General features: G+C 32.1%; 6 protein-coding genes across 6 annotated transcripts, besides 11 other annotated features; 2 read left to right on the forward strand and 4 right to left on the reverse strand.

Moving 5' to 3' along the window:
- Positions 1 to 5,212: part of a mobile genetic element that runs on past the window's edge.
- Positions 3,336 to 3,572, reverse strand: TVAGG3_0216250 (uncharacterized protein; the record flags this gene model as incomplete). Its single annotated transcript, XM_051226830.1, has 1 exon — positions 3,336 to 3,572. The coding sequence occupies one exon, from the start codon at positions 3,570 to 3,572 to the stop codon at positions 3,336 to 3,338; it is 237 nt and encodes a 78-aa protein (XP_051111816.1).
- Positions 5,123 to 5,212: a terminal%2Cinverted (terminal inverted repeat of Maverick-3 transposon ID:TVAGG3_0216060).
- Positions 5,213 to 5,582: 370 nt separating this feature from the next.
- Positions 5,583 to 6,365: a mobile genetic element.
- Positions 5,583 to 6,365: a terminal%2Cinverted (terminal inverted repeat of Banshee-A1 transposon ID:TVAGG3_0216260).
- Positions 6,366 to 7,910: 1,545 nt separating this feature from the next.
- Positions 7,911 to 8,747: a mobile genetic element.
- Positions 7,911 to 8,747: a terminal%2Cinverted (terminal inverted repeat of Banshee-A1 transposon ID:TVAGG3_0216270).
- Positions 8,748 to 9,360: 613 nt separating this feature from the next.
- TVAGG3_0216280 (uncharacterized protein) lies at positions 9,361 to 12,323 on the forward strand (the record flags this gene model as incomplete). Its single annotated transcript, XM_001314218.2, has 1 exon — positions 9,425 to 12,247. The coding sequence occupies one exon, from the start codon at positions 9,425 to 9,427 to the stop codon at positions 12,245 to 12,247; it is 2,823 nt and encodes a 940-aa protein (XP_001314233.1).
- A 472-nt stretch (positions 12,324 to 12,795) lies between these two features.
- TVAGG3_0216290 (ankyrin repeat and SOCS box-containing protein 4 family) lies at positions 12,796 to 14,328 on the forward strand (the record flags this gene model as incomplete). Its single annotated transcript, XM_001314219.1, has 1 exon — positions 12,796 to 14,328. One exon carries the CDS (start codon positions 12,796 to 12,798, stop codon positions 14,326 to 14,328), a length of 1,533 nt encoding a protein of 510 aa, XP_001314234.1.
- A 494-nt stretch (positions 14,329 to 14,822) lies between these two features.
- Positions 14,823 to 15,524, reverse strand: TVAGG3_0216300 (chromatin silencing at rDNA; the record flags this gene model as incomplete). The annotated part of the gene is made up of 1 exon (XM_001314220.1): positions 14,823 to 15,524. One exon carries the CDS (start codon positions 15,522 to 15,524, stop codon positions 14,823 to 14,825), a length of 702 nt encoding a protein of 233 aa, XP_001314235.1.
- Positions 15,525 to 15,741: 217 nt separating this feature from the next.
- On the reverse strand, positions 15,742 to 16,344 carry TVAGG3_0216310 (uncharacterized protein; the record flags this gene model as incomplete). Its single annotated transcript, XM_001314221.1, has 1 exon — positions 15,904 to 16,341. The coding sequence occupies one exon, from the start codon at positions 16,339 to 16,341 to the stop codon at positions 15,904 to 15,906; it is 438 nt and encodes a 145-aa protein (XP_001314236.1).
- A 718-nt stretch (positions 16,345 to 17,062) lies between these two features.
- Positions 17,063 to 17,261: a mobile genetic element.
- Positions 17,262 to 19,033: 1,772 nt separating this feature from the next.
- Positions 19,034 to 19,064: a mobile genetic element.
- Positions 19,034 to 19,064: a terminal%2Cinverted (terminal inverted repeat of tvBac_53III transposon ID:TVAGG3_0216330).
- A 171-nt stretch (positions 19,065 to 19,235) lies between these two features.
- Positions 19,236 to 21,063, reverse strand: TVAGG3_0216340 (uncharacterized protein; the record flags this gene model as incomplete). The annotated part of the gene is made up of 1 exon (XM_051226831.1): positions 19,277 to 20,692. The coding sequence occupies one exon, from the start codon at positions 20,690 to 20,692 to the stop codon at positions 19,277 to 19,279; it is 1,416 nt and encodes a 471-aa protein (XP_051111817.1).
- A 111-nt stretch (positions 21,064 to 21,174) lies between these two features.
- Positions 21,175 to 22,038: a mobile genetic element.
- Positions 22,039 to 22,109: part of a mobile genetic element that runs on past the window's edge.

The following is a 22,109-nucleotide window of genomic DNA, read 5'->3' on the forward strand; positions in this document are numbered from 1 at the left end:
TGTATTTGTACAGTACCAACAGTTGAAATACCACCCATAAAGTCTTCTGAGTCAGCAAATGGAATGCCAAGCCAAAAGTTTGAACGGTCTCCATTTGTATATTGAGTTTTTTGACCTCCTGTATGAGTCCATACTTTCACATATGGCATAATAGAACTTTGCATTTCAGGGTTAATGGTTGTTGTGAAGTTGTTGTTAAAGTTCATAGCATCTAATGTCAAGTTGTATGACCTCATATCCCAACTGTAGAATATTCTTCTCTTGGATAATATTTGCCATCTATGTTTATATGATATTTAATACCGGGGTTGTAGAAACAAGAATAGTCATTTATAGTTCGTCTGAAAGTACAAACATAGTATCTGCATGTTTCATTGCAGTTGTTAAAGCAATATCTGTTCTTGCACCTGGGTCAGCACTTTGGTTTCCAACTTCACCTGCAAAGTCTTTGACAGATATTGGTGTATAGGGAACATAAGTGGAACTGGCAATATATTTGGCAGCTAAAGCATTTGAAATATCTGGGTCCAACATATAGACTGCAAGTCTGCTTTCTATTTCTCTTGCATTCAAACTTTTCGCATGTAAACTTAACTGGGTCCCAAGCAGTTCCAGCAGCATTGAAATAATAGTTTACTTCATTGTTGAAGTTTGAGAAACAAAGTCTAAGTCAACTTTGTCTTTGCAAAAGTCGGCGAATGATGTTTTATTTGTTCCATTACGTCTGTAAGAGTGAATGGGTCTTGTGTTGGTGCAATGACTAAGTTATTTTGCTTGGAGTAAGTTCAATAGAAATTTTTCCTGCCCAGTTTGGCAAGTATCTTAAAAACCTGAAGATGAGGAAAGATGACAAAGGAACTCTAAGTTTCAGTTTTACTTTAGTGGCAGCAGTTCCATCTGAACCAGAAAGGTTAACATAAACTCCTGGAACGTTAGGGTCAAGTCTTCTTATTTTCTCAATATTTGCATACTGGTCTGTTTGTTCTCTAGCTTGTGGTTGTACTGAGTTTCTCAAAGCGAACCATTCATAGTTTGCCCATGTTACTGTTTGAACTAAGTCAGAGTTAGAATATATCTTATATCCCATGAAAACTTCTGGAGCATATTGGTATCCGACATAGAAAATTCCATTGCAACCTTTCTTGTCAGACAACTTGGCAGAAAGGTTTTATTTCAATGTCTTGTTCCACGTATAAGAATGAGTTGTCAATAGAAATAATATGAAACCTGTCGCAAGCAATATCTACTGTTGTTGAAGAACCTTCACCAAACTCACCTACATTTCCATAAGAAACAGCAGTTGTTATTTCGTAAGTTCCAGGAACTATTTCTGACCTTCTAATGGCATTGTCGCATTCGTTATACCATTCGGAAACATTTCCGTTCATGGCATCCAAAACTGTTGGCGTTATATTCTGAAGCGGCGTACATTTCATATGGGTAAAAATATAGAATAGTTTGGATTTATATATCATAATAGAACCCACTTGGACCAAGCTTTACTTTCTTCCTGACTGAGTTTTTAACTTCTTCTTTTCCTCATTGCCACTACTTTCACTAGATGAAGTTACTTCTTCACTATTTTCACTTTGTTCTACTCTTCTTCTTTGGTGTCGCTTTTGGTAACTTGCCCTCTGCTTCAAGTTGTTGCATCTTTGCCTCATGTTCACCTAGTATGTTGTAAATTTCACGTGTCCTTTTTGCCTTTGGGCTCTGGTCGCCCATCTCAGGTAACCAATATCCTAGAAAGATTTTGTCATAGTTTGTATTTGAGTCTTCGCGTATTGTTTGCATGACTCTTTCCTGAGTTTCCGGTTCAAGCTCTTCAAAACAGAGCTTGTCCATATGGAATAAGCTCGTTTCCAAATATATGTTTTTGTAGCCATTCTGGTTTTCTTTCCATGTTACCAATAATATCTTTTGTGAATGGGAAAGCTTTTACCCAATGTTTCAGTCTTGCGTCATTTATTTCTGTAGTTGGTTTTATTTTGTCAAGGAACATGTTTTTCAATACTAACATTTCATTTGGTACTGTCCATTTGAGTTTTTTTAAATATTCATCCCTTCTCAGTTCATTGTCTGCAAAGTAAGTTTTTATGACATTTTGTAAACTTTCGTTTGCAAGGTCATGTACAATAGGTTCTCTTCTTCTCTCTCCCTAACTTTCTTTCTAACTCTTCACCAAATATACCATCTCTATGGTTCTGTGTAGTTCTTTGAGATAAATGTTCTAGAACGTCAGGTGTTATATTTCCATCAGCCATGTTCATTTCATTACTGGTTCAAAATATCTGCATCTTTCATATCTTTCAATGGCATTAAAGCCGCGCTGAAAATACCAGCTACATCTGGTTCACCATTCACTTCCATTGCGTCTACAACTTCTTGGAATTGTGGTTGTAAGTTTATGAACCACTATCCGGATTAGCTTTATGACCCATCTCATTGTAGTTCCATAGTCTGCAGAAACAAAAGTAGGTTTGTTTCCATATTGGTTAGGTTCTGAATGAACTTTAAACAATGTTTCATTTCTATATGTTTTGTTGAAATTTAACCTTTTATTTTCACCGAGTTCATCCAAAGATTGAACGTTATATGCTCGTAAGTAAAAAGGATTGTTGTATTTGCGTACACTTTCTTTCAGTTCTTCCATTCTATGCTGAATATTTTCATCTGATGTTGGAGTCTTTTGTATGTCGGCGAACATTTTTCGATATTCTTCTACTATGTCAGCCGAATTTTTCTTAGACTCTTGGAAAGATTCCATATTCTCCGCATACTCTTGTTGAGGGTCAAGATTTTTCGGCTGTTCCAAATCTTCATCTAGTTCTGTGAAGTTAGTTTCCAAAGGAGGGACTTGTTTGTTTCCTTCAGGCTCTTCTAGCTGTTGTTGCTGAACTATTTCTTCCATGTCTGGTTGTATCTGAACTTCTTCCTGTGGAGTTTCTTGTACCTCATCTGCTGGCAATTTCATATATTCCGAGACCGTTTTTAAAAAGTTCCCTATCTAAGTCATCCGGACTCATAAACCTTTCTTCTTTCGTTCCGTCTCTATTTTTTACGCATTTCATGAAAGAGAGTTGAATTATCATTTAGCTCTGACACCAAATATCTCGGAGTAAATTCAGTCATGTCATTTGGATGATATGCTATTAAATCATATCCCTTAGCGAGCTTGTATTTTCCAGGTTTGAAATTATATCCCATTTGGTGCTGAGCCATAAAGCTAAATAGGTTCGGGTCAGTATTTCCTTCCTTGAACTTTCTAATAGCTTCTTTATATCTGTCACTAAAGTCAAGAGTATCTGGGTAACCATAGTCTTCCTTAAGCATTTTTAAGAATTCTTGGTTTCCTTGTTCTCTACTTCTTTTATGTCCTTGCTCTGTTTGTGGTTGTTGTTGTGCAGGGTTTTGAACTGTTGTTTGCTGTGCTGGTTGTGGTGCAGGGTTTTGAACTGTTGGTTGCTGTGCAGTGTTTTGAACTGTTGGTTGTGGTGCTGGATTTTGAACTGTTGGTTGCTGTGCTGGATTTTGAACTGTTGGTTTTGGTGCATGCCTGTGTCTGTGTCCATGTGACGATGTAAATGTTTTAGGTAGTCCTGGTGCAGGTGCTTCTCTTGGAGGGTTTGGTGGTATATAAGTTCCACTAGCTAGTATATAAGTTCCACCAGCTGGTATATAAGTTCCACCAGCTGGCACATATGTTCCATCTGCAGCATAATGTCCTACCTGACTTTTCGTTCTTAAGAAAGCATTTACTAGGTCTGTTTGGTCTGTTGTAACTCTTTTTCTTGACTTTCCACAACAGTTGCTCTAACGGCGTCATAGGCACTTTGAACTGCCTGTCTCGTTGCTGCATCTGTTATTTTCGTCATATTTTGTGCTACTTCTCTTAACTCGTTGTCGAAACCTTCAGACTTCAGTTTCTTTCCAGATGAGAAGTCGTTCACTAGTTTCACCTTACTATGAAGAGCTTCGAAGGCGTTCTTAAAGTCAGCATTCATTAAAGCTTCATTTGAACTGTCTTCATCCGCTTGTATTTTTGTCCTTATTGACCCTATAGTTGGGCTGCTTTAGCGTTGGCTTGGGCATCTAACCAGTCATTTTTAGCTTTTATATATTCTGCACTTTTCATTGCCTTTTGCATGGCTGCGTCGTTATTTTTACTTTCTTGTGCTAAGTTTTCATACTGTACGGTTTGGTTTTGCAACTGTAAAAGTTTTTCTGCCTTTACATTTGCTTCAACTTCTTTTTTATACTCATCGCTATCCATATATGTCTTCAGGGCTTTTTGTTTTATTTCTTCATCTTTCAGTACTTTATATTGAGTAGTATGGTTTTTCAAATTTATAACATCTTGTTCCATTTTTGCTACTTCTGCTGCTTTTTCTGACACTTTTTTCGCATATTCCTCTGTACTTAGTTCTTTCAGTTGTTCTTCTTTCTTCTTTTTCTCTACGTTTAACTCATTGAGTTTCTTTGTGTGTCTGTCATATTCTAGTTTCTTTTCGTTTTCACTTATTTGTTTCTGTATGTCTATATGTTTGACTTTTTGACATCTGTTATTTGATTTTTGAGTGAACTCAAATTCATTTGACTTTGAGGGTTATAAGCTGTTCCGTCTGCAGCTCCACCATAGCCTGCCATTTTCGCTAAAAGTGCCGCTCTTAAACCTCCACTCTGTGCACAATAACTCGGCTTAAAAGCATAGGGTTGCTTGACATTTGTTGCAACATAGTGGGGTCATTCATCATTTGTTGTTGCAACTGTTGTTGTGGTGTCAGTTTTACTATTGGATGTTTCAATGCTCCCTTCCTCTTACGTATATTCTTACGTAGCTTACGTGGCATTTTAAGTGAAGTTAAAAAGCGGTTTTTGACAGATGTTTATATGACACTTTTTGTTCAGCACAAAAAACTACTCGGTCAAAGTGTTGTCAGTTTTGTAAAATAACCGTCCTATCTTGTTTTAAAATGGAGAAAAGGCTTCTCAAAGTATACTTCCTTGGAACGCCCGTAACTTTTCCTGTAGCGACGATAGACCCTTACTTGTCCGGACAAAGTTATACTAAACTTTTTATGGGCTAGAGGGCGCAACGCGCCCGGAAGGCCATCCCAAAAAAAAAAAAAACTTCATTATACCAAACATCCTCAGGGCTAGAAGGCACGAAGTGCCTGGAAGCCCCACTCCCTTTTTTTTTTTTTTTTTTTTTAAATGATTCTTCAAAAAATTATTTTTCGGATTTTATTCCGTAAAAAAACGTTACAGAAAACACCTAGAAAATTTCAAATTTTCCCTAAAAAATTCAGTGCAGGTCGATTTAAGAGATTTTTCAAAAATAATCATATCAGTAGATAGGGTATAATATAGAGAAGCTTTATGAATAACTTAAAATCCGGGAAACTCAATATTCAACGAGAAAAACGCTTAACGAATCTCACTTTTGGTGTAAATATCACAAAAAATTGAGAGGGCTTTCTGGTCGGAAGCCTCCCTTAACGTGCTTTATTTTTTCTTTTTTATAATAATACATATTATTATATAATTAACATATTCATAATGTTTCACCCTTTCAAAAATTGTTATAGACCGAAAATAGATTTTTTCGGTTTTCTCTTCAAATAATTGAAAGAATGATACTATTATAGGTTTATTATATTATATAGCATATAATCATGCTATAGCCGAAAATTATAAGTTTTGAGAAGATTGAATATAACACAAATAAATTTGAATGTAAGTTAAATTGCTTGTTGTTTTTAATAGCTATTTAATGAGAAATCCAATATTGCAAAATTCAAATTGAATGATTGAAAGAACAGAAAAAGTCATTCTTTTCAATTTCGAATTTGTTTCATTGTATTTATAATTATATGGCAAATAAGATATTTAAACTTGATTTTTGAAGGAAAATTCACAAAATTGAATAAATTCAAATAATTTTTATTCAAAAATAAACTAGTTATTTGAGTTTAATACTAATTATCTATTCAAACTACAAAGTTTGTAATTTAAAATATTTTGTGAGATCAGCTTGAATTAATTCAAGGTTCTTTTCAATTAATATTAATGACCATATTACGCATTTTCGAACATTCTAAACCAAATATATAAAAATGGGAGACGAATGTTAAATTTGCTAGACATGGGGGAGTTGTCTGCAAAGTTTTAGCTCTTATCTCTAACAAAAAATTAATTTTTAAAAAAATGACCGAATACGTTTCACAGCGAGAAAAAAATAAAAGGCAAGATAGAATTTTCTAGACATAAAGAAGTTGTTTACCGAGTTTTAGCTCTTATCTCTAACAAAAAATTAATTTTTAAAAAAATGACCGAATACGTTTCACAGCGAGAAAAAAATAAAACTGTACACTGATTTTCATTTTCATTTCCAGTCACTTTACTTATTATTTTTTCTTTTTTTTCATTTTAATTATAAATTATTTCGTATTACGTTTATTTACGTTACCATTTTCTTTATTCTTTTGAATTCCATACTAGACACTTATAGAATATTTTGATTGTTAACGTACTTCATTAGAATGAATCCTTACAAAGGGTATGTCGATCGAATTTACCTAATTGGTATTTCCAATCAGATTGAAGAAGGTAAAATGACATGGGAAGAAGCTTGCACCCATGTTCCCATCGCCCCAACCCTTCAATCAAATGATTTCAAATATTTAGATGTTTCAAAATCTTTTTTACAAAATCAATTTAGCTTACAGAATATCCCATTGCCTAAAGGCAAGAAAGGTCGTAGGGTCAATCCCTACGACCAAATCAAAGCTCTTGCTGTGATACATGACCACTGGGCCTTTCCCTGTGGTCAAACAAAACAATGGAAACGTTTGAAATTACACAAATTGATGTATCTTATAGAGAAGTACGCAGATACTTCAAAGAAAATCATTTCACCAAGACGCGATTAGAGCATGCCGGGCCAGAAACAGCAGTAAGATATTGGGCGCTTTCACCCAATCTTATCTGGCACGCAGATGTTCATTATTTTAGGGGTGTTCGTGGCCAATATATTTATGGCATAATCGACGATTTTAGCCGCAAAGTCCTAGCGTATATACAAATACCAGATATGCTGGCAGCGACGACAGCGAACGTTGCGGCTTCCGCCTTCATTGAATTTGGCGCCCCTTATTGTTTCTGGACCGACAACGGTTCAGAAAATAGGGGCGCCTTTCAAGATCTACTTGATCTTTGGGGCGTCCAATGGCGGCATACAGACTCTCATTCTCCCTACCAAAATGGGAAGATTGAGAGATTCTGGCCGCCATTGGAGCGCTGCCAAAGCATTCAGGCTATTCCTGCCTTTATTTGGGAGTACAATAATAAACACACCGCATGAAGATCTCCCAATTAATCCATTAACCGGAACAAATTACACGCCAAATCAAATGTATCAGCTGAAACCGAAATACACAATGCAGATACAGAAAGGTTGTGGCAAATATGGGATACAGATACAGGCATGACCGCTGTTGACACATTCACAGCGTAATAATAAACATAATTTTTTAATTTCATTTTTAACAAGTTTTTTTAAATGTATGTAATGAATAATTCATTAGAATATGATAATGCACATTGTAACAGAATAGAACAATCACCAAAATTTTTTTGAAATTAAAAAATAAAAGTAAAAGTATAAAGTAATCTAACCGAAAAAGATATTTAAAAGAATTTTGGAAAAAACAGAATAAGGATAATGATATTATTTTAGATACACAATCGATGTATTGAAGAATAATCCGGTAAATGATGATATAAAATTAGATTATTTTACAAGTAGCTAAAAGAATAAAACTATAATATAAAATAAATGAAGTTTAATGAAACAATAAAGGTTAAATAAATAATAAAGATTTTTATTTTATATCAGTATTGAGAAGAAGTAACAGCTGACACTTGGAAGACAACTTCTTTATGTCTAGAAAATTCTATCTTGCCTTTTTTTTTTTCTCGCTGTGAAACGTATTCGGTCATTTTTTTAAAAATTAATTTTTGTTAGAGATAAGAGCTAAAACTCGGTAAACAACTTCTTTATGTCTAGAAAATTCTATCTTGCCTTTTATTTTTTTCTCGCTGTGAAACGTATTCGGTCATTTTTTTAAAAATTAATTTTTTGTTAGAGATAAGAGCTAAAACTTTGCAGACAACTCCCCCATGTCTAGCAAATTTAACATTCGTCTCCCATTTTTATATATTTGGTTTAGAATGTTCGAAAATGCGTAATATGGTCATTAATATTAATTGAAAAGAACCTTGAATTAATTCAAGCTGATCTCACAAAATATTTTAAATTACAAACTTTGTAGTTTGAATAGATAATTAGTATTAAACTCAAATAACTAGTTTATTTTTGAATAAAAATTATTTGAATTTATTCAATTTTGTGAATTTTCCTTCAAAAATCAAGTTTAAATATCTTATTTGCCATATAATTATAAATACAATGAAACAAATTCGAAATTGAAAAGAATGACTTTTTCTGTTCTTTCAATCATTCAATTTGAATTTTGCAATATTGGATTTCTCATTAAATAGCTATTAAAAACAACAAGCAATTTAACTTACATTCAAATTTATTTGTGTTATATTCAATCTTCTCAAAACTTATAATTTTCGGCTATAGCATGATTATATGCTATATAATATAATAAACCTATAATAGTATCATTCTTTCAATTATTTGAAGAGAAAACCGAAAAAATCTATTTTCGGTCTATAACACACCCTTTCAAAAATATAATCCTCCTCCTCTCAAATAAACGTACATACGGGTGGCCTCTTTTTTCAAAAAATTAAAATTTGAAATTTTGGGCTCAAATATTAGAGATTTTTTCAACCTTCAACGATATATGTTGTCTATATCAGACCTCCTTTCTTTTTGATACTTAACATTGTTCCTAAATCTTAGCCGTTAAGGCTGTTCTGAAAATATTTTTTTTCGAAAAAATTCAAAAAAATTCTTAAAATTCAAAAATCCCTTAATTCCTGAGGATTTTGGAAAAAAGTTTTTACATGAACATGTTTATATTATATGAAGTATATTGATAAGGTAAAAATCAAATTTTATTGCATATTCATCGAGAAAATAAACTAACGAATCCCTCAAAATTGAGAGGGTAATCCTCCTCCTCTCAAATAAACGTACATACGGGTGCACCCTTAATTCCTGAGGATTTTGGAAAAAAGTTTTTACATGAACATGTGTATATTATATGAAGTATATTGATAAGGTAAAAATCAAATTTTATTGCATATTCATCGAGAAAATAAACTAACGAATCCCTCAAAATTGAGAGGGTAATCCTCCTCCTCTCAAATAAACGTACATATTGGGGCACCCTTAAGCATGACGATAAAAAAATCAATCGCTTGCTTTCCAAAGAGAAAAAGAATATAAATGACTGAGGATCCTTTAAAGCAAGCTGACGGAGACAACAGAGGACTTGGGGAGGTTCTTCACTCTGTACTTTCTACGTGCGAAAGAGAGCTCCAGAGTGTCATTTCTCCAACAGTCCGTATGTCCACCAAAAAGAACGTAATGCATTCACTCCTAAAGACTGAGATCCTTCTAGCCAGGTTTTTAGTCCTATATAGATGGGTTAAAAAATCAGAAACGACAAAAATTTATAATCAAATTAAGAATGCATTTGAAGAAAACACGCAAAAAGTCAGAAAGAAATATCGGCAAATCAGAAATGCAATTAAAACAGACAGTGATCTCAAAACATTTGAATTTATTCCACAAGTTCAGCCAATTGAAGAGATTGTCTTCAACACATCGCCTCGAAACATATATCTCTGTCTTTTGCAACAGAAAATTCCATCAGAAATTACTAGTATTTCGTTAAAAAATAAAACGATTTTTGTTACTTCAAATGGCTATTATAACTACTCGGTAAAGATCTCACATAACGGCGGATTACATTTCTCTTCATTAAACCTTCTATTTCCAACCACAGAAAAATTTTCAACAAAAATTTTGTTAATTTTATCACAAATCGTTGAAAAAAGCGAATCATTATTCTACGATATTCATACATGGCTCAAGCGCTTATATACTATCGGTCAATTCGTTCTAATGTGCGAAAAATTGAAAAAACATGAAAAAATTTTCGGATATTCTTTACGACAATCTGACGGCTCCGTTCATATCATATTTGGAGCCAATGTAGATTACCAAGTCGAGTTTAATATGTCTCCAACCGATTGCGGAATCTGCATTTTCTCATCTAAGCCATTAGAACGACCAGACAAGACAAAATCGTTTTACAAAGCTATATTCGCGAACTCATATCCGGATATAGTCCCAATTCTCTCAGAAATGAGGGATATTGCTCATTATTCAATCATATCATCTGTATCTAACAGACTTTCACATGCTTTCGTTGTTGCAGGGTTCCCAAGCTTCATGTGCGAATGTACACGTACAGAGATAGTCGTAAAACTCAACGGAAGAGACTTTTGTCGCGTATTTTTGTCTCGTTTCGATTCCAACGTCGAAACCGAAATTTTTGACGATATCGGAGTGTCAGGACCAGAGCTTGTCCATTGCCTGTCATGTGACGAGTGCGAGAGAATCTCTATTTCCCATTCTTTGTATTTAGTTTCAGTTGTAAGAGATCTGTTGAATTTAGTTGAATTTCGAATCGCGCAATCGTTTGCACCACCTATTCCTGTTAAATCTGTGCAGCCAAGAGCGATTCGGTTCAGTTTTGCTCCAGATTTTGTCATCAAATTATCAGATACACGTGGCCGACCACGTTTGGATGTTATTTCAAACGACGGAGTGGTCACATCCACAAATGAGATGATATTGTTGAACGAAACAAAGCATTTGTTCGATACTCGAAACAAATTATTAAATGCAGTGCTTTCTGCAAAGCCAGCTGTTGTTATTCTGCAACTACAGAAGTTCTTGTTCAACGAAGGTATCGAAAGTCATGCAGAAAATAACAAAATCCACTTCCAAATTCAACCATTTGAATGTGTTGAGTTTAGATGCGATATGACCGGCTACTGGACCTTGTTCTTTGTTAAGCCATTGCCACTCCATGATGACGCAACGGTCTGCATCCATGGAAATGGATTTTCGTCAGATTTCTGTCAATGGCTCAAAAGATTGATCACAGTTATTGGTCTAGAGCTCGGTTTAGTATCACAATTAGAGAGTATATCCATGATGAAGAATATTATCTCCAAATTTTGCACAGAAAACAAACTTCAATTTTCCAATCTCTTCCAGAACACGACGCGAAGGTTGAACCTTACAGTAAACAACGTACAGTTCATAGAAAAGAAGAGAAACGTCGAACATTTCAAATTAGTCGGGTATCGCCATGCTCATCTTTCGTTTGAGACACTTTTGAACACTTTCGACCTTTTCTCTACACGTATTGATAATTCCATGTACTTAACTCCGAGTTTGGTGACGATTCATAAAGCATTTGCTGATCGGCCAAATTGGTCGATTCAAATGCACGAGCAATTCAAAGTCTTGTTGATTTTTATGAGAAGGCACATGATGAAGATTAATTTTAACAGTTTTATTAATCTCCACGTGCAAATTAGCGTTACAGATGAAGATTTGCAGATTCCGATGCATAAATTTGTTTACCAGCACACGATAACTATTATGCAGATTGAAGATATGCGGAAGTCTGTTGAAGAGTTCTTTGCCTTGCTTTATTGTCTGGAAAAATATGGTTTTCAAAAACATGAAAATTACAAAACCGAAATTTCCAGGAAAGGTCAAGTTAAGAAAGAACCAATGATCAGATATCTTCCCCAAACATTCGGAGAACTCACAGTGAATGTCCTTATCACTACAAAAGGTCCACAATTCGAGTTTCAAGGTAGACCATCTGATGATGCCAACAAATTCATGAATTTGCTGGGAGATGGTATGCAAGGATTCTTGTTTAAGCGTTTAATTGGCTTTTACATGATAGATCCTCAGCTTGGATTCGATATTTCGATCTGGATTCCAAAAATTATGAAAACTCAGAAGTTTGATTGCGAGGAAAGCCTCAAAACAATTAAACCCGACTTGCAGACAAAGATATTCAGAATGAAAATCATCAAAATCGAAGATCCTTCGTTTATTGGAGTCGAAATTTCAAAACAAAATGATGTCTTGCGCTTAATTTGTGTCTATAACGGTAACCAAGTTGAGCAATTCTCTGAATTTAGAACTCTGACTAATTTTATTAATGCTTTGTAATTATTTTTTTATATTTTTATTTTGTTTTGTATTTTATTATATATAGAAAAAACATTTTGATGTAAAAATATTTTTGATATTATTCTGTTTAATTTAAAAATACAAATTTTTTTAATTCACAATTTTTATTGAGATGGTCTTGTGTATCTTTTTTCGGGTTATAGTTTTGATTTGCAGATCTGATATAGTATTATGATTTGTCATTAATTGGCAAGATAAAATATATTTAAAAGATATAATAGTCAAATAGAGATTTGTTTCATTATATTTCCAGAATGGAATGCTAAACACAGAGATACTCGTGAATGTTTCATGCCCAAATTTGATTCAGATTCTTGTCAATAAATTTCTGGATGAATATCTTATTTAATCGATCCCACCTTTGCTATTGCGATTTCATATCTATGAACTTGATCAAAATTCACAAATTATTTCCGAAATCTACGTAATTATTGATTTCCAGATGAATAACATAGCACTTTTTCTTCCAATGAGTTTTAAATACAATTTATATTCTAAAATGCAAAATACGACTTATAAATTTTTTCATGTATATGCGATATGTTAAAGACATGCATCCAAATAGTTACGGTGAACTACGAAGTGAATACAAATACTACATAGATTTATATATTGCATTGTATCAGCTGAAAACTGAAAAAGAAGAAGAATTAAACTCAATTTACAAAATGATCAAAACAGAAATGATTGACTCAAAGAAATATTCCGCTAAAAATATTACAAGAGACATTTTAAATATCATTCCGTATAATAATCACTATACAAAGTCATATTTATTTCTTGCCAAACAATTCTGTGATGATTATCATGTCGAAAAGATCAGCAAAGTTATAAACATTTCTAACTACTTGTTCTATCAAGAATATGGAATTAAATTAAGCGATATTGATGATTTCGATAAAAATAAACCAAAAAATCTAAACATTCATACAGAAGATACAATTTACAGTGCAATTATGGATAATGACAAAGAAAGATTCATATCATTCATAGAACGAGAAGGATTTGATAAAGATAAAAAACTTGACAGCGATTTATATCCCTTAATTAATGCATCATTACTTGAATTATGCTGTTATCATGGAGCAGTTGGTTGCTTCAAGTTATTAAGAGCGAAATTTAACTCAAAAATAACTCGAAATTGTCTAAATTTATCATTTTTAGGAAGAAATCCAGAGATCATGAATGAATGTTTGAAATATCAACAACCTGATGGAGAAAGCATGAAATATGCAATTATTTCACACAACATTGATTTTGTTACATTCTTGATGAATAAATATGATTTAATAATCGATTTATATGATTGTGAAAGTTATAATAATCTTGATTCTTTTTTGGTTTATTACGATCAAATGCATGATTTAAACAGCTGCTTTGTTAAATCGGCATGTTTCAATATACCATCCTTATGCAAATATTTTCTGTCACATGGTGCAAATATCGATGTAAAAAATATGATTGGAGAAACTGCTCTTCATATTGCAGCAATAAATAATAGTAAAGAAACAGCAGAACTTCTTATAAAAAATGGTGCAGATATCTATATAAAAGATATGTATTGTGAAACCGCTCTTTATTATGCAGTAATAAATAATTGTAAAGAAACAGTAGAACTTCTTATTACGAATGGTGCGAATGTCAATAATAAGAATAAAAATGGACATATTACTCTTCATGATGCAGCACTAAGAAAATATAAAGAAATTGTCGAGCTTCTTATTTCACATGGTGCAAATGCCAATGAGAAAGATAATGATGGGAAAACAGCTCTTCATATTGCAGCAACAAATAATTGTAAAGAAATAGCGGAACTTCTTATTACAAATGGTATAAATATCAATGAAAAAGATAAATATGGATCTATTGCTCTTCATAATGCAGCAGTAAGAAATAATAAAGAAATTGCCAAGCTTCTTATTTCACATGGTATAAATATCAATGAAAAAGATAATGATGGAAAAACCGCTCTTCATTATGCAGTAATAAATAATTGTAAAGAAATAGCCGAACTCCTTATTTCACATGATGCAAATATCAATGAAAAACAGAAAAAATGAACATCTAAAGTGTAAACGATAAAAAAACTGATGATTACGACTGTCTGGTTAAATTTAATGTAGTCAAAGGTTCAAAAGCTGTCATGTAATTGTTTTTTAATAATATAAACTCTTATTTCAGAAACCGAGTCTCAAAGTTTTAGATGCATTTTCAATTGATTTTGCGAAATATTTTGGCCTTAAATACTATGAAGCAGAATATAATTACATCAAAATAGCTGTACTTATTCTTTCCTATGATCAAATTTCAGTTAAACAAAAATAAAGTTGGATAAATTGCTCTTCATTGCGCAGCATTATTTCACATGATGCAAATATCAATGATTAAAATGATGCTGGAAGAACAGTTATTATAATCGTATTTTTTTCCAAAATATTTGTTCAGAAGGTGAAACATGTTATTCTGTCTTGGAACTTTAAATGATGTATCAAAAAGATATAACACACAAAAAAAAAAATTAAATAATTAAATAATTAATAAAAAAATAAACAATCTATCTTCTTTTATAAATGCATGGAGCAAGAGTTAGATCACCTGATACATTTTTAGGTGCTCCTTTCTTGAATTCAAACCATGTAAAATGAGTTGTCAAATCTTTCTTCTTTGTAAGGTCAAATCCTATGGCGCAGATGCCATTTGCGAATTTGTCAGCATTTTCTATTCTTGAAGTAACTTCTACAACTAATAATTTGCCATTTGGCTTAAGTATTCTATTTGCTTCTCTAATGAAATCTGAAACATTTGTTCCCATCAATGATAGTACAAATACAACAACATCGACTGATTTATCCTCCAAAGGAGTGTGGCTCATGTCACATTGAGTAACTCTGGAGTTTCTGGCTTTAAAATCAAATGAATGAACTGTATTAGGTACTGTTGCAGCAATTTTAGCATCTCCACATCCCATATCTGCAATGACAGCTGTTTTTGGAATTGAATTTTTGATCCAATCAATAACAGCATCAACCGGTACAATGGGCCATGTTTTAGCCTGTATTTGGAATCCGTCGTGCATGGTGTTGAAATACTGTGGCTGCTTGTCGAAGAATTCTTTTGCTTCTGTACTTGTGCATGTATATAATTTCTCATTTAACATGCGGAACTTAGAGCCTTCGAGCTGTTGTCTATCATTGAGTGCCTTTTTTGGTGCTTTCTTAAAGTGTTCCTTTGACTTTTTGTGCAAATTCTTAGACATAATGTCTCCCCACTTTATTTTGTGTACTCTCCCTTTAAATCTTTGTTTAATATAATTCATACATAAATCTGTTCAGAATGGCAGGCTTCTGTTGTTATTTGTCATGTTTTTGAAATCCATTCAACGTTGAGCTTTATATGGCAAAAAATTTAAAAATAATGTTTGAATATTCCATAATTTTTGGCATGTTCATTCTTATCAGTAAGTAATATGTTTATCAATGGTATATCTCAAATACAAATCTAAAAAAAATATACTCAATTTAGAAAATAACAGGACATTATTTATAACATATGAATGATTAATTGTTTCATTCCAAGGTAATACTAATGTTAGGATGAAAGAGTAAACAGTTTGTAGATTTGAAAATTAACGATATTCATTTGTAACTAGAGCGTTTACCTTCGCGATAAGCTTGCTCAATTTTAGCAATGGCTGCTTCATTTGCATCAATTTTGTTTCTAATTGTGCCGAATTGTAAAGAAAGATTCGTAATCATAATATTAGCTTGATTGAGCATTTCATTCAGATCACCTGACTTAACAGCTGCATCAACGGCAGCTTTATTGATAGGTGTAACAGTAATTGTGGCTGGGCGTTTTGCAAGAGTACTTTGAACTAAAATATCGAGTTCTCTACTTCTTTGATTCATTTGATTTCTATTTGCTGATATTCCGCTGTAATTACTTGACATTGAAATTTGCGAGGCGCTATCAAAAGCTTCTGGTTGAGCAACATTCTTACCAGATCTTGCCATTGGCTCTGGCTCATCATCAAATGACTCTTCTTCAAACTCTTGAAAAGATTTCTGAGACATTTCTAATAATTTTAAGTAAAAAAATGACGTTTAAAATTTCAAATTTCTTGAATTTTCATGTTATATCGGCGTGACGCACCACTAGATGATAAAGAAAGTTATAATGTGATTATCTGTATGCATTGTTAGCTATAATAAAGTTGAGAATTGATCAAAAATGGTTAATTTTTGTGAAAAACAGTGAAATGAAGAATTATGTCGTCACATTCAAGTTGATTCATCAACTTCTTTTCACTTTAAGGGTGCGCCCGGGAGGATCATGTAAACTTCAGAATTTAGAACCTTAATTTTTAAGCAATAACTTGGTACCTAAATAGGTAGGAAAACTCTAAAAATATCAAAAAATACAATTTGGCTCCATAATAATCCTGTCATGGTGGCTGTTTGTATCCCCTAGTATTTTCCTCTTGAATCTCTTTTTCTGTCGAAATTAAATTCAAATCTCAGAAGTAGAAGTGAATAATCGACTTATTACTGCTATTATACGAATAAATAAATTCATTATATTATTTTTATTTACATAATATCTGTTTGAAGTCCATAATTCTATAAATTTTTCTTCAAAAACATTACAATCTTGATAGTTTTGATACTGTTTAATAGGTTTTTGGCACCTTATTTAGTATTTACTACGTATAGAGTCGATCTGAACTTAATTTTCGGAAATTTAAAATATTTATTATAAGTAAAATCTGATTTGAAATTTATGTTTAACTACTCATATCTTTAGGGCTGTACAAGATTTAAAAAAACATTGCCGGGTTACCGTAGAGGCCTAAAAAAATCGCGCCTCGGCGGCAAGCCGCCTCGGCATTAATAATGCGCATCTAAATTTTTATATGTCCTTCTTTCTTTTATTTTTCCCTTCCCTTTCTTTTCTTTTTCTTTTTTTTCCCTCCTCTTGCTCTCATTTACCTTTTTTTCCTTTTCTCATCATTTTTCAAAATTTTAAATTTTTATCAAAAATCTTGCCTATAAAAGCAGACTATGGAACCTTTTAATGCCTCTTAATCAATATTATACAGCATAAAGCATATTAAATGAAAGTAATTACGTATAAATTTATTTTATTATCTTATTTATTAATTCTTTAGCATGTATTGTTTAATATTAACTTTTCTGTACATTAAATATGATATCTCCAAAGTATGAATGCCTTGTAACGAAACGAAAACTTAATTTTATGTTGAATATTTGTCGCAAACATTAGATTATTAAAATATATGTTGAATATCCCTTAGTATGAGACTTCATGACTCTTGTAGTCTAACGTGAGCTTTGGATTGCAAGCTCTGTGGTTAACGAACATAAATTAACTGTAAAGTTTTCAAAATTTTTCATCGTTTCTATCAGCATCTATTTTTCCTTTAAAATAATATATTTGTATGAATACAATATTTAGTAATTTTTTTATTTCCCATAATTTCATTCAAAATTTCAGAAAAAATTAATTTCTATTCAATATTATTTCAGCTTCAAAACACTTCATTCTTATAGATGTTGATTCACTAAAGTGTGATACTCAATGTCTTATTTCAATGAAAATTGTTCTGCAAATTTATTTCACTTTTGACCTCACTTTTTCCGTAATTCAATTTTTTACTTTTAATATTTTAGATCTTCATAATATCATTTGAAAAATTAACCATATAAAAAAATCAAGTTAACAATTCACTTTTTCCGTAATTCAAAAATCAAAAATATAAATAATATATCTTTTTATCAAATATTATTATTATATTCTATGAAAAATGAGGTCCGGAAATTTTGCGGATTCCCGTAACTCAATTTTACGGAAAAAGTGCAGTAAACTATTCAAAATACGGAAAAATTGGTGTAAACTAATGATTTTACGGTAAAATCACGGAAAGTCCCGGAAGAATATATGTGCCTATATGAAATTATACAAAAATGAATCAAACGCATTTTAAAAGATTGTTCTTGTATTATAAATGCTATTCGCAGATTTATTAGTTGAAGAAAATTACCAAATTTTTGCCGATTTACAAAAAATGATTTACAAAGCATATTTTTATAAGGCTTTAAAAATCTTTAAAATGTGACCGGTGACGGAAATCCATGGTAACCAACCGCGGTTCCCGTTTGGAATGCCATACATATCTTGCATTATCCTGAGTAGCTTTTGTAAAAATTCATCAAAAAGGATTTTAACGTGCTTTAATTTTTATTTTTAAAAATAATGCATACTATTATATAACTAGCATATTTACAAATTTTAGTGCTTTCAAAAATTTAATCCTCCTCCTCTCAAATAAACGTACATCCGGGTGGCCTGTTTTTTGCAAAAAATAAAATTTCATTTTTTATGCTTAAAAAGTCAGAATTTTTATTTGCTTCTGGGATATATGATGGCTATATCAGATGCCCATTCTTTTTGATACTCAACATTAAACATAAAACTTAGCCGTTAAGGCTCTTCTGAAAATATTTTTTTTCCCGAAAAATTTTCGAAAAAAATCAAAAAATTTAAAAATCCCCGAATCTGCAGGGATTTTAAAAAATTCTTTTAGTAAAACTTAAGGATATTGTATCAGATATATTGGTATGGGCAAATTCAATTTTAATCCAATATTCATCGAGATATTAAGTTAACGAAGCTTTCAAAATTGAGAGGGTAATCCTCCTCCTCTCAAATAAACGTACATGCGGGTGCACCCTTAATAATTCTTTGAAGGGTGCACTTACCACTTTCTGACATTCTCTCAATTTTTTTTGACACACAAGATTTATATCGCAATTTTCCAGGTTCAAAATTTAACATTTTTGGCCGGGAGAAAGTAAATATAACTCACTATATAGTACCTAATATGGTTGCTATACATTTCTGCTATTAAAATAAAGATACATTGATTTTTTCATGTATTTAATCACATCACAAGTATAAAAAAAAAAGTAATTAAGTATATTTATATATTTAATTAGTATAAACGAAATAATCATCATTGCTATAAAGTAACTTCATAGCTGCATCTGCTTTACGCTTGATAACATCAGCATACTGTGCAGTGTTTTGGATAAGAATAACATCAGTCATGTTCCAAGAAGTGACATTTCCGGTCATCCACTCATTCAATGCTACAATGTAGTTTATTGGCTTGAATGGTACAGCCTGGAATGCTTGGTCAGTTGTTGTGAGCTCTCTTCGGCCGGCATAAAAAACAGATGGCGTCCAAACACGATCAACGATAGAAAGAAATGTCGTATTTGATTTTGTATTTTTGGCTATCCATAATCCTGTTTCTTTGGCCGTATTGTCAGGAAATACTTCAATTGTTTGATCCAAACGATGGATGTAGCCAACAACGCCAGATAAGCAACTTGAAGCAATAATAAGTACAATGAGCATGCCAATGGCCCCTTGTTTTGACTTCTTCTTTGAGATGAAAGTTAAATCCATGAAACCACCTGCAAAGAAAGAAGCAAGAACTGGATATACTGATGTTATAACAGCAAAGAAGTTAAATCTGTGCGATTCTTGAAGATTTACGAAGAGAATTGTGATTAATGAAGCAATTGCAGAAATTGGAGCGATTTTCTTCGTAAATAGATATCCAAGTATGCAGCCAATAGGTATTATACCAAAGATATTCCATAAATATCCGATTATTGGCTGGTAAGGCCAATGATTCGAATACATTACTCCAAAAGTGACATGAATCTTCTGTATATAGAGTAACAATGCAGCAACAACAGCAAAGAAAGCTCTTATATGTATTTTCTGCCATTTGTAAAAGAGATATACGAAGAATAAAACGGCGGCGCTTGGCGGACGGAGGAAAATAACAATCCAAGCGATTATTCCGGCCGAAAAGTCGAGGTTGAACTCGAGAAAAGAGTAAACTAATGATGATAATGCTAAACATAGTAAACAAAGTCGAGAAGTTAAGAGACAATGGAGCATTTCATGGCCCCATGGCTGATACTGACCTAATCCTGTATTGAATCTGTATTCAATCGATGAAGAAAGACGAGAATTGTTATCTAACGCGTTAACTATTGCGTATCCGCCTAAGAAGAATACAATAGGTGTTGATAGGACAGCTGCTATATGGCTATCGAACACTTTTAGTGTATATGAATAAACAATTATGATAATCGAGAAAGTAAGTATGGAAGTTAATACGAATATCACCTGATTCACTTCTAAATCTGAATCTAAGAGCAATGCTTCGTAAACACATGGTAAATATTCAGAGTGTAATGTAGAATTAATAACAATTGGATTTGGAATTCCAAATTCTAGCTTTAATAATGATGATAATTTAAATGGTGATGCGAATCTATTATATCCTCTATGGAAAGATTGTATGGCAGCCAGCTCCAACCACATATCATTTTCCGAAGTTGAAATCCATTCGTTTTCTTTCGAGTGATAGAAGGCGATCTTGTAAGAGTATATCATAGCAAATGCAAATATTGAAATGAATATAAATGAAACGAGTTTTTTGATTTGAATATTTTTATTAAATTTAAAAGATGAGAGGAAATGTAATCTTGTTGAAATCAATGTCGCGATAAATAGCTGTATAACACCATTTTTCCTGTTGCATCCGAAGAATGGATTAAGAATTAAGGTAGTTATTGATAAAAATACCATTCCAACTGGAAAAGAAGCTCCAATTAACAAAATATTAGGAAGTCTATATCTTCCAAGGAAATTTGTTAACTGAAATCCTAGGATTGCTGTTGTGGTTAAGTAAAATATAAGCTAAAAACGAAAACATCAATTAATCAAAAATTGTTAAGAAATGAAACGAAAAAGAATGTCATATGTAAGAGAGTTTAGATTTTTCATTTGTTTTGTGAAGTTAAGGGTGCACACGAGAGGATCATGTAAACTTCAGAATTTAGAACCTTATTTTTAGGCATTATCTTGGCTACCTATTTAGGCTCGAAAAGCAAAAAATATCAAAAAATACAACTTGACTCCATTATGACCCTTTCATGGAGGTAGTTTTTATCCGCTAGTATTTTCCCTTTGAATCTCTTTACAATTCGAAATCAAATTCAAAACTCAGTAGAAGAAAGGAAGAATCGACTTACTACGGTTGTAATACGAATAAATACATATATTTAATTATTTTTATTTACATAATAATTGTTTGAAGCTCATATTCCAACAAATTTTTAAATAAAAACATTAAAATGTTGAAAATGTTCATATATTTTAATAGGGTTTTGGCACTTTATTGAGGAATTACTACATACATAGTCGAACTGAACTTGATATTTTGAAATTTAAATTATTTATCAAAATTAAAATTTAACTTGAAATTTATAATTATTTAGTCATATTTTGCATAATTCTAAGTAGATTTTGTAAAAAATCAAGAAAGAAAAATTTTAGCGTGCTTTATTTTTTCTTTTTTATAATAATACATATTATTATATAATTAACATATTCATAATGTTTCACCCTTTCAAAAATATAATCCTCCTCCTCTCAAATAAACGTACATACGGGTGGCCTCTTTTTTCAAAAAATTAAAATTTGAAATTTTGGGCTCAAATATTAGAGATTTTTTCAACCTTCAACGATATATGTTGTCTATATCAGACCTCCTTTCTTTTTGATACTTAACATTGTTCCTAAATCTTAGCCGTTAAGGCTGTTCTGAAAATATTTTTTTTCGAAAAAATTCAAAAAAAAATTCTTAAAATTCAAAAATCCCTTAAGGGTCCACTGTAAAAATTGAAAGTCTCTCAAAATTGAGAGGCGATTTGCAAATAATTGTTATCGTCTTTTT

This window comes from Trichomonas vaginalis, chromosome IV, assembly GCF_026262505.1.
Source record: "Trichomonas vaginalis G3 chromosome IV, whole genome shotgun sequence".
Taxonomy (NCBI): Eukaryota; Parabasalia; order Trichomonadida; family Trichomonadidae; genus Trichomonas; species Trichomonas vaginalis.